At 39.0% G+C, this 14594-nt stretch overlaps 2 protein-coding genes across 2 annotated transcripts in view; one reads left to right on the forward strand and one right to left on the reverse strand.

Moving 5' to 3' along the window:
* Nucleotides 1-1762, forward strand: part of LOC140935566 (uncharacterized) — a 10001-nt gene extending 8239 nt beyond the window's left edge. The window contains exons 2-3 of the mRNA XM_073385128.1: nt 1-529; nt 1283-1762. The exon at nt 1-529 is cut by the window's left edge and continues 271 nt beyond it. Coding sequence (XP_073241229.1) covers nt 1-529; nt 1283-1545 — 792 coding nt within the window. The 3' untranslated portion in view covers nt 1546-1762. The remainder of the gene's footprint in view (nt 530-1282) is intronic.
* A 1277-nt stretch (nt 1763-3039) lies between these two features.
* LOC140934618 (uncharacterized) lies at nt 3040-12121 on the reverse strand. The gene is made up of 5 exons (XM_073384214.1): nt 12103-12121; nt 10330-11879; nt 8080-8138; nt 5721-5838; nt 3040-5016 (listed from the first exon to the last, which is right to left on the reverse strand). Exons 1-5 carry the CDS (start codon nt 12119-12121, stop codon nt 4891-4893), a joined length of 1872 nt encoding a protein of 623 aa, XP_073240315.1. The 3' UTR covers nt 3040-4890.
* Between the last annotated feature and the right edge of the window lie 2473 nt (nt 12122-14594).

Genomic DNA, 14594 nt, shown 5'->3' on the forward strand with positions numbered 1-14594 from the left:
TTCGTCACTGATCAAAGAGGCTACTGGACGCTGTTCAGTGACTTTTACAAGTCTTTCCAAGACAAAATCTTGCTGAACAAGGTTGTTCAGAAGATTCGGTATTCCAATGACAGCGTTACAGTTGTTACAGCTGGCGGAGAAGTATTCAGTGCAGACTACGCTTTGTCCACGTTTAGTTCTGGCGTTCTTGGCAGCAGTTTTATAATGTTCAGACCCCCCTTACCTAAGTGGAAGAGAGAAGCAATTTATCGTTTTAGACCTGTTTACTTCACAAAGATTTTCCTGAAGTTCCCATATGACTTCTGGGATGATCATGAATGGATTATGCATGCGTCCCAAAAACCAGGCAATTTTCCAACTTTCTACGACCTGAATCGCCCAGGATTCTTTCCTGGCTCCAACCTTCTTTTCACAGTGGTAACTGGAGATGAAGCACTGAGAATAGAAAAGCAAAGCGATTTGAAAACAAAGAAAGACGTGATGGATACCCTACGAAAAATGTATGGAAACACGATACCGGAAGCGACTGGTAGGTAGCGTCCTTTTAGTCCTTTCTCTCACTTCAGGTAATCTACCTGAAGATCAAAATAAGATTATCTTAATTTATTTCAGGCATCTATTGAACTACATGTTCTATTGTATGTCGCACTGTATGTTCTTTAGTGAGCTGAAGGCAGTCTCAGCCAGGCTTTTAAAACAACCTGCAGTCTGCGAATGCCCTTATCAGAGTCGACAGAGTCGAATGAACGGTGAAACATGATTATGAGTGAATGCTGGGTCACTCAGGTTATTGATGAATAACTGATCAATAGATGGGTCAATAAAGTCTTGGTATTATTTCATCTGTCACTTGTGAAGCCATGATATTTGTTAAGTTTTCGTTAATCAACTTTGTGGATACTCTTTAGGTTATCTCCTTAAAACGAAACAAGGCAAGTGAAAAATATACAACTACCGAACTTAACTACCGGTTGTTCTAAAAGTTGTTTATTATAAATATTATTATTATTATAATCATCATCATCATCATTATTATTATTATTATTATTATCATTATTACTATTATAATCATTTATTTTAAAAAATTATTTTAACATTTATTATTGATACTCTTTTTACCTGACGTACTGTATCCTAATCCTTTCATTCAATGTTTATTGGTTGTAAAGAATTATGAAGCTTCACTGAAGAACCTCGTGTTTGCCTTGAAGTTCACAGTGTATCGTTCACCTTATAAGAAGTGTTCCTTTAGTATTTCTTTAATTTCTTACGTCACGATTAGATATCCACGTCAGCAAATGGTCACAGAACCCATTCGTGCGCTGTGCATGGACGGATCCTGTGGTGGGAACGAGCTGGGGACACTACGAAAACATGTCCGGTCGACTTAAGAATCTTTTTTTCGCCGGTGAGAGCATCAGTGATGAATATTATGGTTACGTACAGGGAGCGTACTTTACTGGGCGCGATAAAGCTGTTGAGATCGCCAACTGCATCAAGGGAGGAGCGTGTAAAGCATACAAGCCCGCCAAAGAAGAAATATGACTTAAAGGAGAAATAATATATTAATCAATATATAATGTAATAACGTTGGTGACGGTATCTATAGCTAGTTGCATCGGTTGAATTGTCACGTTAAATTGATGAATTGTCACGGTTTGTTAGTGTCTTGCATCGTTAAGGCATATAGTTTAAGTGAAGGGCTGATTTTCCCCGTCATGTACAAAAAACGTAATCATAATAAAAATTCGTACTCACTAAATGGATTTAATTTTGCCGGTCTCTGCTCAACCACTGCTAAACCAAACCTGAGCGATATTTGAGCAAATTTTTGCTTGCGAGGAAAAGAACCGTTATGTTATTCTCACTTAATTTCGCGAGTATTAAATTTCGCCATTTTCGCTATTTGGGAAAAATCGCTTATATAATACTCACCAAATATGGCTCATGAGTACTTTTGGAAATACTCATGAGCCATATTTGGCGAGTATTATATAAGTGAGAATATTAAAGTTTAATATTCGCGAAATTAAGTGCAGTCTTCATTTTTCTGCACCACGAAAATTTAGGATACAAAGGAATGTTAAGTGTTGCATATATTTTACAAATAGCGATGTATTTGTTTGTTTAATTTGGCTATGTTTTTGAGCAGGAGGTCGGCTATTTCTGCACTGTAACATGTGTAAAAATTGTCTGCAGTTTTCTTCAGCTCCCCAGAGCTGGAGACCATTTGGTTTGGTACATGAGAAGTTATGCATCTGAGTCAAAGCCGTTCCAAGGTCGAAATGAAAAAAAAAAAAAAAAAAAAAAAAAAAAAAGGAGGAACGGTTTAAAACAGGCCTTCCTAATTAACAGTTCAGACGCCGAAATTTTCATGTTCTTAATTCAACGCATTAGGTTCGGCTCATGAAAAGATCGGCGTCTGAACGGGGCCTAAGATGTACAGGGGAACCTTGACACAACGAAGTGACAAGGGATTGGCAAAATTTGTTCGCTATAATAGGGTTTCGTTATATCAAGGTACTTTTCCATAATCATATTTTACTATTACAGGAATAAACAAAATCGTTCGTCATACCGGGGACTTTATTATATGGAGCTTCGTTATATCGAGGTTTCATTGTAGTTCAATCAGATTATTCCGTCCAAACGTATCCCGATACTTTTTCCGTCCATACGTAAACGGCATTCTCCCGCCCCTAAAATGCAGGTTTTTAAACACGGTCTCTAGACAGAATTCTTGAAAATGCCGGTTTCTCGCTCACGTGTTGAAGGACGGAAACGGAGTTTTTCGAATACTGTGATGTCATACATTATTCTCGTCCTCAGAACCACTCGGCTTAATTTGTCACCGACCACGACCACGTGACCAAGAAACCACGGGCTTTGGGGACAAGAATGGTCATACATCATAAAATACTAGCATTACGCATGCTCTTCGTATTGCCATCGTTTTCTTAGCGTTCTTATGTGGACGGGCGAAAACGATTTAAATATGCTGCGTGTGGACAAGAGATACGCTCAGACAAACTTTCGCTATTCTCTTGACAAGAACTGATAAATGAAACACTTTATTCTTGAGCATTGTTAGGGAGCTTAAACAAAGGCGTTTTTGAGCCGGACAGGCAGCAACGGGAGGTGGATTTTTGCATTCTCGTGCAGTACTTTCACACAAATATTTTGGGCAAATGGTATTAATAAAGACACTGAGCAATACAAATGTGGTAGCATCAAGGCATAACAAAAAAACCGCCTCACTTCCGATTACCTTGCATCGCTCAAAAACACTTTGCTTAATCTACTATTGAGCTGAACAACAGAACTTGGTACTGTGTGAAAAAGCCCTTCCAAGTGATTGTTACATACAAGTTGGACTCCTAATGACATTTTTTGGATCGGCTTTGGGCTCATCCCGTCGTCGCCCTACTCCCCCCCAGCAATGTTGTGGCCAAAAAAGCAGTCATTTCCACCCATTTGCTCAAAATTTATCTTTGTTCGAGGTGGGAGGGGAGGGGTCGCTACTTTTACTAATATCACTGAAAAGGTCTCAACACTTTTGACCTCCATTGTACTAAGTAAAATCTTTATGCAAATTGAAAAAAAAAAATTGAAAAAAAAAAAATTGAAAAAAAGCGGGCCATTCTTTTTTTTTTAAATTTTATCTCAATGAAATTTATTTTTGAGATCCGTGTTCCATTTGGCTTCCTGTATTTCACAATATGCAACGAAAGGTAGCCCGAAATTCGTCCGATTGCTTCGAGTCGTTTTCTCCTCTCAACAACGTCTGAATCGACCGGCCGTTAATGCCGTCCAGTGACGTCACACAACCCGACGGACGGCATTAACGGCCGGTCGATTCAGACGTTACTGAGGGAGTAATAATGACTCGAAGTAATCGGATGAAATTCAGGCTACAACGCAAGGCTGAAAACTATAATATTTTAGTATTTACCAAATCAGTGAATAGCAATTTTCGCGCGTTTTGATTGGCTCCCCGTAACTCGGAATATCCTTAGCTCTTCATTGTTTTGAAACCGGAGCCAAGATGGCGTTTCCTTTCGAGACATTTTCGGAAAAGACGAAATTTGAGCGATAAATAAAGCAGTCGTACAAACAAATACCAAGAAAGCTACAAACTTTGGCTTGTCGGTGTTAGCTAAAAAATTATTTTCATGCTGAATTTGCCACAAATCGTAAAAATGCACTTGACAAAATCCCGAAATGTTTATAAAATGCTAACAAGTTCCAACTAAGTGACGTTTTAAATTTACAAAAAGTAACTTTTTTTCATTTTTATCCAACTGATTTGGTAGATACTAAACAACTATCCTTCTCAGGGTCGGTGAGCAGCGATTTACCTCGGCGCTTCGCGTCTCGGTATATAATACCACTATCCACCCCTCCTTCGGTGGATAGTTGTATTCTATTAGATACATTGTATATACAGTACATTCCGATTCCTAATTCGGTTAATCACTAATTCTTAGTCACAAAAGCAAAATTCTAAAATAACCAACAGCTGTCACTCTCCGCTTTTTTGTCTGCATTCCGGAACAAGCAACACTAATAAACAAACTCTAAACATTACCTTTACAGTCCACTCAAAAGGGCAGAAAAAATTTCCAGTTAACAGCAAGGAAAGAAATGCAAAAGAAGGGCAGAAGCTGGTAGAAGTGGTAACGGAAAAATCCCTTTCCTCTTCCGCCGACTATTGCATTTCCCTTGCCGTTCGCGTTACCCGCCCCCTAGAAAAAAACCGCCTGAACGCAGGTGAAATTATTCACAAAGCCATATTGCAAATTATTTTTCTTAACAAATACTTTAGTTTTTTAACATACCCAATTATTTTCTGTTTCTAAAAAATTTACTCCTGTTCTATTTAAATAAACACTAATAAACGTAAGTGGAGTTTGCAGTTTTCATTGAAGGCATAACCTCCTCTACGTTGGTTTCTAGTTTCCTGTAGCCTCGCCTTCTACCGCTGTTATTTTGGCCCTCAATTATGATCGCAACAATCTGTGAAAGGAAACAATAAAATTTCAGACTGTTGAAACTCTTTTCACAAAATAGAAAAAAAAAACAATAAAATAGAGACATCGTTACGATACGGACACCTGCACTTGTCTAGCTATTACGCCTTATCAACACAACTTATACATGTAGCCACGCAACAGTACGTGACAAAACTAAGAGCTCAGTTGGTGAGAAACGCTTTGTAGGACAGCCGACAGCTACTTTGCTTAATTTAAGATCTTTCACTGTTATGCACCAAGGTCGAGGGTTTTTCAAGGGTTCGAATCTTGAAATCTGATTTTTTTTCAGGTTTTCTTCTTTTCTGTACAGTTAGGTCGATTAATATCTCCTTTACATTCAAAATGATATTCATTTATTCCAAACCAAATGGTCACTGGGGCATTCCTTTGAAGAAGAACCCTCTAAAACTTCAGTAGGTGGTGATCCATGAGTCCCTCATCGGCCAATTCCCAGAATAAACCCTGCATAATTATGTACCGTTTAAAGACAACCCAATATTGGAGTTAACCTGGCTTTCAAAGACTCGGCATAGACACTGCTTGCAGGAATGGCACTGGGCTTGTTCACAATTTTCCCTTTTCTATTATTTGCACAATTATCAATAATAAACGAAAACTAATTGATTAGAAACGAAACAAAGACATCAGCAATAGCAACAGTCACTACATCACGTATTGTCATCATACCTTCTGCCTGTTGTGATACACCACATAAGCTGCAAATACCATTACAATAGCAGTCAAGAAAAAGGCAGCAAAGTGGCTGGACGTGTGCTCAAGAGGATCAGATCCACGGTAGATACCACTGACAAAGAGAAAAACAAACATAATAAACAAACGACAACAATATTCCATGTTCTGTAACTGGCTGACTACCTCGCACCCAGGCATCTTTTCCCCTCCCCCCCCTCCGGGTGAGGGTACTTGGGTTAATTTTTGCTGGCTATGTACCGCTGGCCTCTCACAGCCCCTACCCCATTATAGTCTATTCTGTGGCCAATTATAGACCCCATCTTAGTCACTTTTAAGCAAATGTGTAATTTTCGTGATCCCAACTTAGGCATTTTCTATTTGTGTATCTACCTTATCAGTCCTTTAAATAGGCCATCTCAAAATAAATTAAACAGCGCTGCGAACAGATTCTAAAAATAGTGAACGTCTGATAAGACCCCCGCATGACTCACACAAACTTTGCTTCTCACTGAAAGGCTTTGTATGCGCGTTTACTGAGTGTTGAGTCAAAACATTGTTTTTTTCGCGTATTTTTATCGGGATATGGTAAACAACCATCGCTGCAGCTGGGAAGAATGAGAGAGGGACTCAAGGATCCCTGAAAAAGTGGTCTGAGTCATTAAATAAATGCGAGAAATCCGGAAAGAAAGCGAAGAACGCTGTGTTTTGGTGTTTTGTAGCAGTGATCAGGCAGCCGGAAAATGTTTTGAAAGAGGTAGATACATGACAGTCTTCAATTTATTCCATTTTCACGAATTCTCCGATTTAATTCTTCGTCGAGTGCGGGCGAGTTCTGAAGTTCAAACCCAAACAAAATGTTACAATTTTACATGTACGCCAGTTTGCTGCCAGTAATCAGTGCAACAGACGTAGGCCTGACCTCTTAGAAAACGCGACGGTCAAACTGAGGTCAGTGTATGTGTGGTGATTGGTGGATTTCGATCCCCGGCCTTTGTCAGTTTCTTTGCGTTTGCGGTCTGTCTATCCTAGCTGTTATTTTGATTAAAGGCAATCGTAAACGGCAGGAAAAGGGAAGCAAATACGATTGAACACAACAGACGAGAATAAAGAACAGGTAGATTTTGTTCATAAACCGGAAATCAACTTTAATTATTGAATAGAGGTACAATTTGTCTGTTGGATTATTCATTTTATGAATGGATTATAGAATCAACAAACGAAATAATTTTGCCATTAATGAATTCATTAGTTTGTTAGCGACGGGAACGCTTGACCTGGTTTGACTGTAACACCTCACCGGCGTGACGCAATGAGTCAGTTTTCAGGATATCCAGAAAAATTATCATCGAAACCTCCCTAAAACATTTGATGTTTGTTCGCAAACGCCAAGCAATTCTAAAACAGGTTTGGTCTTGTAGTGGACGAATTCCCCGAGCTTGAGCGTATTCGAATATCGAATCGCGGGAACGGTTTTCAGAATACTGTAGGCCGGAACGGCCCAGCAGTCTAAAATGTAAACTACGTAGCCCTAGGTCTCTCTGTTTTTTACGAAAACCTGAACTTGTGGAATATCTGGCACGACTACGACTCTTTCTTCTTCGGCACAGAAATCGAAATTTCTAAACAATTATCAAATTTTCTTTAAAGAATTTGACGAGAATTCTTTGAAAACATTTACCACCTGGGCTGCAAATAAGGTATCGAGACACGGCGTTTAAAAGTTCTCTCATTTTACGCTCTGCTTCAATCCTTTGCACTTGAGCAATGTTTTGATTTGTTGTACATTATATTTTCCCGGACTTTCCTCGAATTTCGAAACTGGAACGCTCCTAAAAACGTTAAAACGGCGAGCAGAACCGATCGCAAACCGTGCGTTTCCATACAGCATTCCTTGCGACCTCTAGTAGTCTCGGTGGGGATCACGTTTTTGTGACGTCATCTGTGCGCAGCGCTATTGAATGAAGAACACTTTACTTTTCAACTACAATACAAACATTCTGGTACATTTGCTAACCTTAAATGTTACCCCCAAAAATCCGAAAATGTGCGACCCCATTCTGGTAACTCTATTGAAACTGTGATCCCATCCAGCGGCATACCCCAGTTAGCCTCAAATAAGGAAGTCCCCCGGGCTATCACTCCCTGCTCCCGCCGTGCGCAAAGACACCTGGGGACGAGTCAGGATCTGTGCTCTCAACGACCCCAGAAATGACGTCAAAATGAACAAAACTCAAATGAAACCACAAGCCACAGGAAAATGGTTGCCCCTCAAAGTTTTAAACATTTTGATGTTATTTCCATGTGAATCTGAGTACTCCTGACACGAATTGCTATGGCATTAAAGGCAAATCACCTGTTCTTCCTATATTCCAGTGAAAAGTCCTCCTTTAATCCGTCTTCAATTTGGCCTTCCTGTATTATCAAATAAAATTAATGGTTTAATTTTAACTCATGGTTACTTTCTATAACGACACCCACTACTATGCAACCCAGACACGTGCTGGCTCTAGAGAAAGAGGGTGGCAGATTTGAAAAACAGAAACAGCATTATTTCGTGTACAGACGTTTCAAATTGTATCGAGAACACCACGCACTCAAAACTTTTTTTGCACAAATTTTGCCTTTAGTTCACAATTTTCTAATTTGCTTTTGACAAAATACCTGTCAAAATCCTTTTTGACATATTCTTCTGTGTGTTTGGATTTTATAAAGTGTCTTTTAAAGCCCTGACATCTTCATTCATAACATTTTAAAACCTTGACGCCATCTTAGCACTGAGACATTATGGAACTTTGCCATAGCAGTTTTGTAAGTTGACAAGCCCACTTATAAATCATTATACTTTACTTCGGCGCCAGAATTAAGGAGTAATTTGTTACTTATGATATTTAACCCTCAAAATGATAGAAACAATTTCTCCAAATGCACGCCGGCACCCTTTGTTATATTCATGCATGTTTGCGAATTAAGCATTAATACATGTAAATATTCTGTCAACTGCTCCGCGCTCTAACGACTGATTATCAAAAACAAAAATTGAAAAAGAAAAAGAAAAAAAAACAAACACGAAAAACGTCTGTGGACAGGCTACTGATCAAGGTGCCCATATTCACATAGGGGGCTCTCACATCCTATTAGATTATTATTCAAATAATGATTACTTACTTAAATGAAAGCAAGAGGCCAGTTTTGAACTATCAAAATTTATACTTAGCAGCAAGGCAGAGGGGTATGAAACAAAAGCAAACGTGTTAAGAATCAGTAACTTCAAATTCCCAGACTTTCCATGGCCTTTTGTACATGTATGAACGTTTCCAGTTTTTCATGACCTTATGTTAAGCCATCACTTACAAAAAGTTTCAAAAGTATTCTTGTTTTGGGGATTTTTTTTGACCCAACTCAGTTCAACAGAAACGCACTCTAGTGTCCACCTAAACACGTGCTGTCCATGTTTCTTTGACATCTGAAGTAACTTATAAATCTACCAAACATGACTAATTTATGAATTTCCATGGCTGGCAATAGTCCAGTTTTGAATTAAAAATTACCGCTGAACACTCAACAGTTATTCCTCGAGCTCAAATGGGCTATGAGTCAATAGCCCATGAGGCCGAAGAGGCCACGAGGGCGAGAAAAATAATATTGTTTTAGTAAAATCCAACTAGTTGGTAAAAAATGTTGAGACAAAACAACTTTAGCTAGTTAAAGCTAGACTTTAATCCTTTTTTGACGCCAAAAAGCCGGCGCTTTTTGCTACTAGTGGGCTATAACATATAGCCTAGTAGCAGCTCAACCAATCAGAATGCAGCATTGATAATAGATCACTAGTTGGAGTTTACTAAAAACATTAACAATAGGGTTAGCCTCAACGTTAAGAAAAATATTCTAAAATTCCGGCAGGTAAGTGTTCGAAACTTAAAAATACACAGACTAATAGACAGGTCTACTTCTCGTTGGAGTGTTTAAATATACTTTCCTGAGTTGGAAGCTAAGTCTGTAAAATATGCATTCTCACTTCTTTTACGCATCTTCACTTCTTTCATAATGGAGGAGTGTTGCTATTTTCTTAAACAACTGAAGAGAGCGAATATTCCCGCCAAAGATCTGCTAATCTTTTACTTGACCTGTATCCGCCCAGTAACGGAATACGCATGCCCGGTGTTTCACAACGCATATTTATCCGCATATTAAATATGCTACAGCTACAGAAGCGCGCCATGCGAATTATTTTTCCGTTTGTACCATATAGCGACGCATTACATCAAGCCAACTTGGAGACGCTCTCTCGACGCAGGCAGTCTGTCTGTGTGTCTGTCTGTCTGTCTGTCTGTCTGTCTGTCTATCTATCTATCTATCTATCTATCTATCTATCTATCTATCTATATTTTGTTCATATGTATGATAATAATAATAATGATAATAATAATAATAATAATAATAATAATAATAACAACAATAATAATAATAATAATAATAAAATTATTATAGCCTTCCTGACCTCATTAGCCTGACATTGTGCAAAATAGTTAAAGAATTCCTACTTTCAAAGGAGACCAGAAAGGCTCATTTATATACTCATAAAAGAATCCTCATCACCACCAACCTTCTTGCTCTTTTTAGATGTGGAGGCCACACTCTGTTCAGCAGACACATCGTCCTTACCATCACCATCAACCTCCTTGATCTTTTTAGGTGTGGGGGCCACACTCTGTTCAGCAGACACATCGTCCTTACCATCACCATCAACCTCCTCGATCTTTTTAGGTGTGGGGGCCACACTCTGTTCAGCAGACACATCGTCCTTACCATCACCATCACCCTCCTTGATCTTTTTAAGTGTGGGCGCCGCACTCTGTTCAGCAGACACATCGTCCTTACCATCACCATCAACCTCCTTGATCTTTTTAGGTGTGGGGGCCACACTCTGTTCAGCAGACACATCGTCCTTACCATCACCATCAACCTCCTTGATCTTTTTAGGCGTGGGGGCCACACTCTGTTCAGCAGACACATCGTCCTTACCATCACCATCAACCTCCTTGATCTTTTTAGGTGTGGGAGCCACACTCTGTTCAGCAGACACATTGTCCTTACCATCACCATCAACCTCCTTGATCTTTTTAGGTGTGGGGGCCACACTCTGTTCAGCAGACACATCGTCCTTACCATCACCATCAACCTCCTTGATCTTTTTAGGTGTGGGAGCCACACTCTGTTCAGCAGACACATCGTCCTTACCATCACCATCAACCTCCTTGATCTTTTTAGGTGTGGGGGCCACACTCTGTTCAGCAGACACATCGTCCTTACCATCACCATCAACCTCCTTGATCTTTTTAGGTGTGGGGGCCACACTCTGTTCAGCAGACACACCGTCCTTACCATCACCATCAACTTCCTTGATCTTTTTAGGTGTGGGGGCCACACTCTGTTCAGCAGACACATCGTCCCTACCATCACCATCAACCTCCTTGATCTTTTTAGGTGTGGGGGCCACACTATTCTCAGCAGAAACATCGTCCTTACCATCACCATCAACCTCCTTGATCTTTTTAGGTGTGGGGGCCACACTCTGTTCAGCAGACACATCGTCCTTACCATCACCATCAACCTCCTTAATCTTTTTAGGTGTGGGGGCCACACTCTGCTCAGCAGACACATCGTCCTTACCATCACCATCAACCTCCTTAATCTTTTTAGGTTTCGGGGCCACGCTCTGTTCAACAGACACATCATCCTTACCATCACCATCAACCTCCTTGATCTTTTTAGGTCTGCGGGCCACACTCTGTTCAGCAGACACATCGTCCTTACCATCACCCTCCTTGATCTTTTTAGGTGTGGGGGTAACACTCTGCTCAGCTGACACATCGTCCTTACCATCACCATCAACCTTCTTGATCTTTTTAGGTGTGGGGGCAACACTCTGCTCAGCTGACACATCGTCCTTACCATCACCATCAACCTCCTTGATCTTTTTAGGTGTGGCCACACTCCGCTCAGCAGACACATTTTCCTTACCATCACCATCGACCTCCTCGCTCTTTTTAGGTGTTGGTGATGCACTCTGCTCAGCAGACGCATCATCCCCACCACCATTAAGATTGTCCAACTTGTTTGTGTTCACACTTGCATCATCAATAGGATTAGAGACTGAAAAATAAATAATAACATAAAGGTGTGCCATTTAATAGACTTTGTTAGAATGGTCAGCAATGAAATCGATTGATTAAAAATAAGAAATAAGCTGCATTTCTCAGTACATGTAATCGATTCAGGTTTGCAAGGCATGGAAATATCAATTTGTACATCACCATGCACTGATAGTGGTGGTGATACAACATACATGTAGCTGAGAGATGGGTTGTGGATTTACCTGGATGACCCATAGACATGTCCCATTCCCTCAAGGAGACAACTTGACCCAGGCTAAACAATGACTAGTAATTATTGTTTGGTTTTTAGAAAATGGTTACATGTACTTAACACGTAAAGAATGTTGTACATTGTACAATCATGTATGGAGTTATCCTTATTTTTATTACAAGTGGAACCCTGATATACCGAACCTCTACAAAATTTTATAATGAAGTGCTCGGTATATAATTAAACAATTAATTTTCTTAACCCCAGCAATAGTAAAATATATAAAAGAGAACCTCGATTTACCAAACTTTGTTATAGGAAACAAATTAATTTTAACTAGTCACTTGGCCCTTCCATAAAATTATTGAGGTTCCCCTACCGTACAAAATGTACCAGAAATGAAGGAAAATGCCATACAAAAACGCAACAACAAGAAAAACTTTTCTTCATCAGAACGTCTGCAGGTATAAATACACTGAAACCCCATCATATGACCTCCTAAATATGACCATTTCTTTACTGGCCAGTACAAAAGTCAATACGTCATTTTCTTATTCTACTAAGCTTCCTTTATGTGATCATCCTGTAACTTTAACTACCAAGGACCACCTTTAAAATAATATTGATACAATATGCAAAGTTAGATTTTAGATGTTGAAATCTGGACATCAGATTTGCATGAAATCCAAAAATGTATTTGAACTCGGAGAAATCCATGCATCCTTTAGCTTGGATTTGCATACAGTCAAGTTACTTCTTTTCTGTTTTTATATACAATTCAAAGAAATATACATGTACATGTACTTGACATTAACTGTTCCGGTCAACAGTAGCCTTCAATATTGCACACACACGCATAATTAGTGGAGAGAAGGAGAGAAAAAAAAAGCACTTTCAGTTGAGGAGAACAGTTTTTCAAATCCTACACTCAAATTTCCCAATTATAAAACAGGAAAAAGGAAATTATCCATGATATCAGAGTTGGTTTTAGATTTCAAAATCTAAATCCACAGTTCCCAAACAAATACAGATTATCTCATGAACACATGCATGTATATTTTGTGTTTCAATTTCATCCTTGGTTAAAATTTTATTTCCTGTTGTTTCAAACTATCATTCATTACCATATCACTAAAGGAAATGAAATTGAAACCAAGGATAAAATTGAACCACAACTTATACACTGTAGTTGCTTATTATTGATCAAACTAATAAAATTGCTTTTGGAAAACAATAATCAACTTACAACTTGCCCTTTTGCACAATGTGTATAATTACTTACAGTGTTTTCAAAATCAGTCGTCGGCCGTCGCATCCGACGGCAACTTTTTGATTTGCGACGCCTACTTTCCCTTAGGTAAATTATATGATAAATAAAACTTTTGACAAAAAGTGGTAAGTGTTCACAAAGCTGTTGCGAGCAAGCAAACTTGAAATTTTTCTGGAGAATTTAGCCAAAACATCGCTTGAGTCTGCTTTTAAAATACGTTCTCTGCGTAATACGTTGAGTAAACGTTGAGGACGATTCAAAGACTGGGTCTAGGGAACATTGTAGTTAGCGGTTTCTGAAGCCACTCTATATAAAACGCCACATTTCGTCTCCAAGAACACGGCAAAATGGCAGAAAAGCGACAGCGTGGTTTACGGGAGATGTGGTCGCTGACAGTGACAAACAGGAAAAAGAAAAAGGGTGCTGCAGGTAATAATGTAATCTTTTCCCGAAGATTACCCAAGCAGATGCCGGTACGCAAACGGAAGAGGAAATAGTTCAAATTGAGGAGAAAGAACAAGAAGAAGTGGTAGCAAAAGTCTTCTGCCTAGATGAAGAGCATTGCGAATCGGACGACAGTGAAGCACATGACAGTGGATGGGAGGATGATGACGATGATAGTGAGGACTTTTCTGACTAAAAGTCTTTTTCTCAGATGACAAAGAATCTCCATGTTTTGACTTGTAGATACTACCATATTTCACTTCATTTGAATGATGAAGTAGGACTGAACGGTGTTTGTGATCGATAAGTAATAAGGATATTCAAAATTGTAAATTTTGTTTGAGTTTAAAACAGTTCGTGTACAGCTTTAGTATGTTTTTGAGCCTTTTCCAGGCATCAAGAGAAGGCCCAGAAAAAATGCTTCTGTCTAGACTGGACAAACAGCTATCCAAGTACATGGGTCTACATGAACAAAGTATACACAAGTAGCTTTTGTTGGTTATTGAAAATTCAATTACCTTCGCTGTTTCTTAATCACCTTTACTTTTTTCAACCCAAATTATGTACTAATCTTTAATCTTTAATCTAATCTCTAATCATTATTTATACACGGCAAAAATCATCAGGTACAATAAATTCCTATACAATGACTAACATACTAAAGCCTTAAAATCCAAATCTTAACATTAAATATTAACTTACAACAATATGCCACATAAAAATCCTGATTGTGGTTAAAGCGTACCCTAATATCGTGGTTAAAGCTACTAAAAGCATCAAAATTTATC

Source organism: Porites lutea, chromosome 4, assembly GCF_958299795.1.
Source record: "Porites lutea chromosome 4, jaPorLute2.1, whole genome shotgun sequence".
NCBI lineage: Eukaryota > Metazoa > Cnidaria > Anthozoa > Scleractinia > Poritidae > Porites > Porites lutea.

What these genes read in the sequence shown, in the direction of transcription:
- LOC140934618 (XM_073384214.1), bottom strand. An exon ending in CATCTAAAAAGAGCAAGAAG is followed by an intron (nt 8,139 to 10,329) that starts GTTGGTGGTGAT and finishes TTGATAATACAG; the next exon opens with GAAGGCCAAATTGAAGACGG. An exon ending in CTGGAATATAGGAAGAACAG is followed by an intron (nt 5,839 to 8,079) that starts GTGATTTGCCTT and finishes TCTCTTTGTCAG; the next exon opens with TGGTATCTACCGTGGATCTG.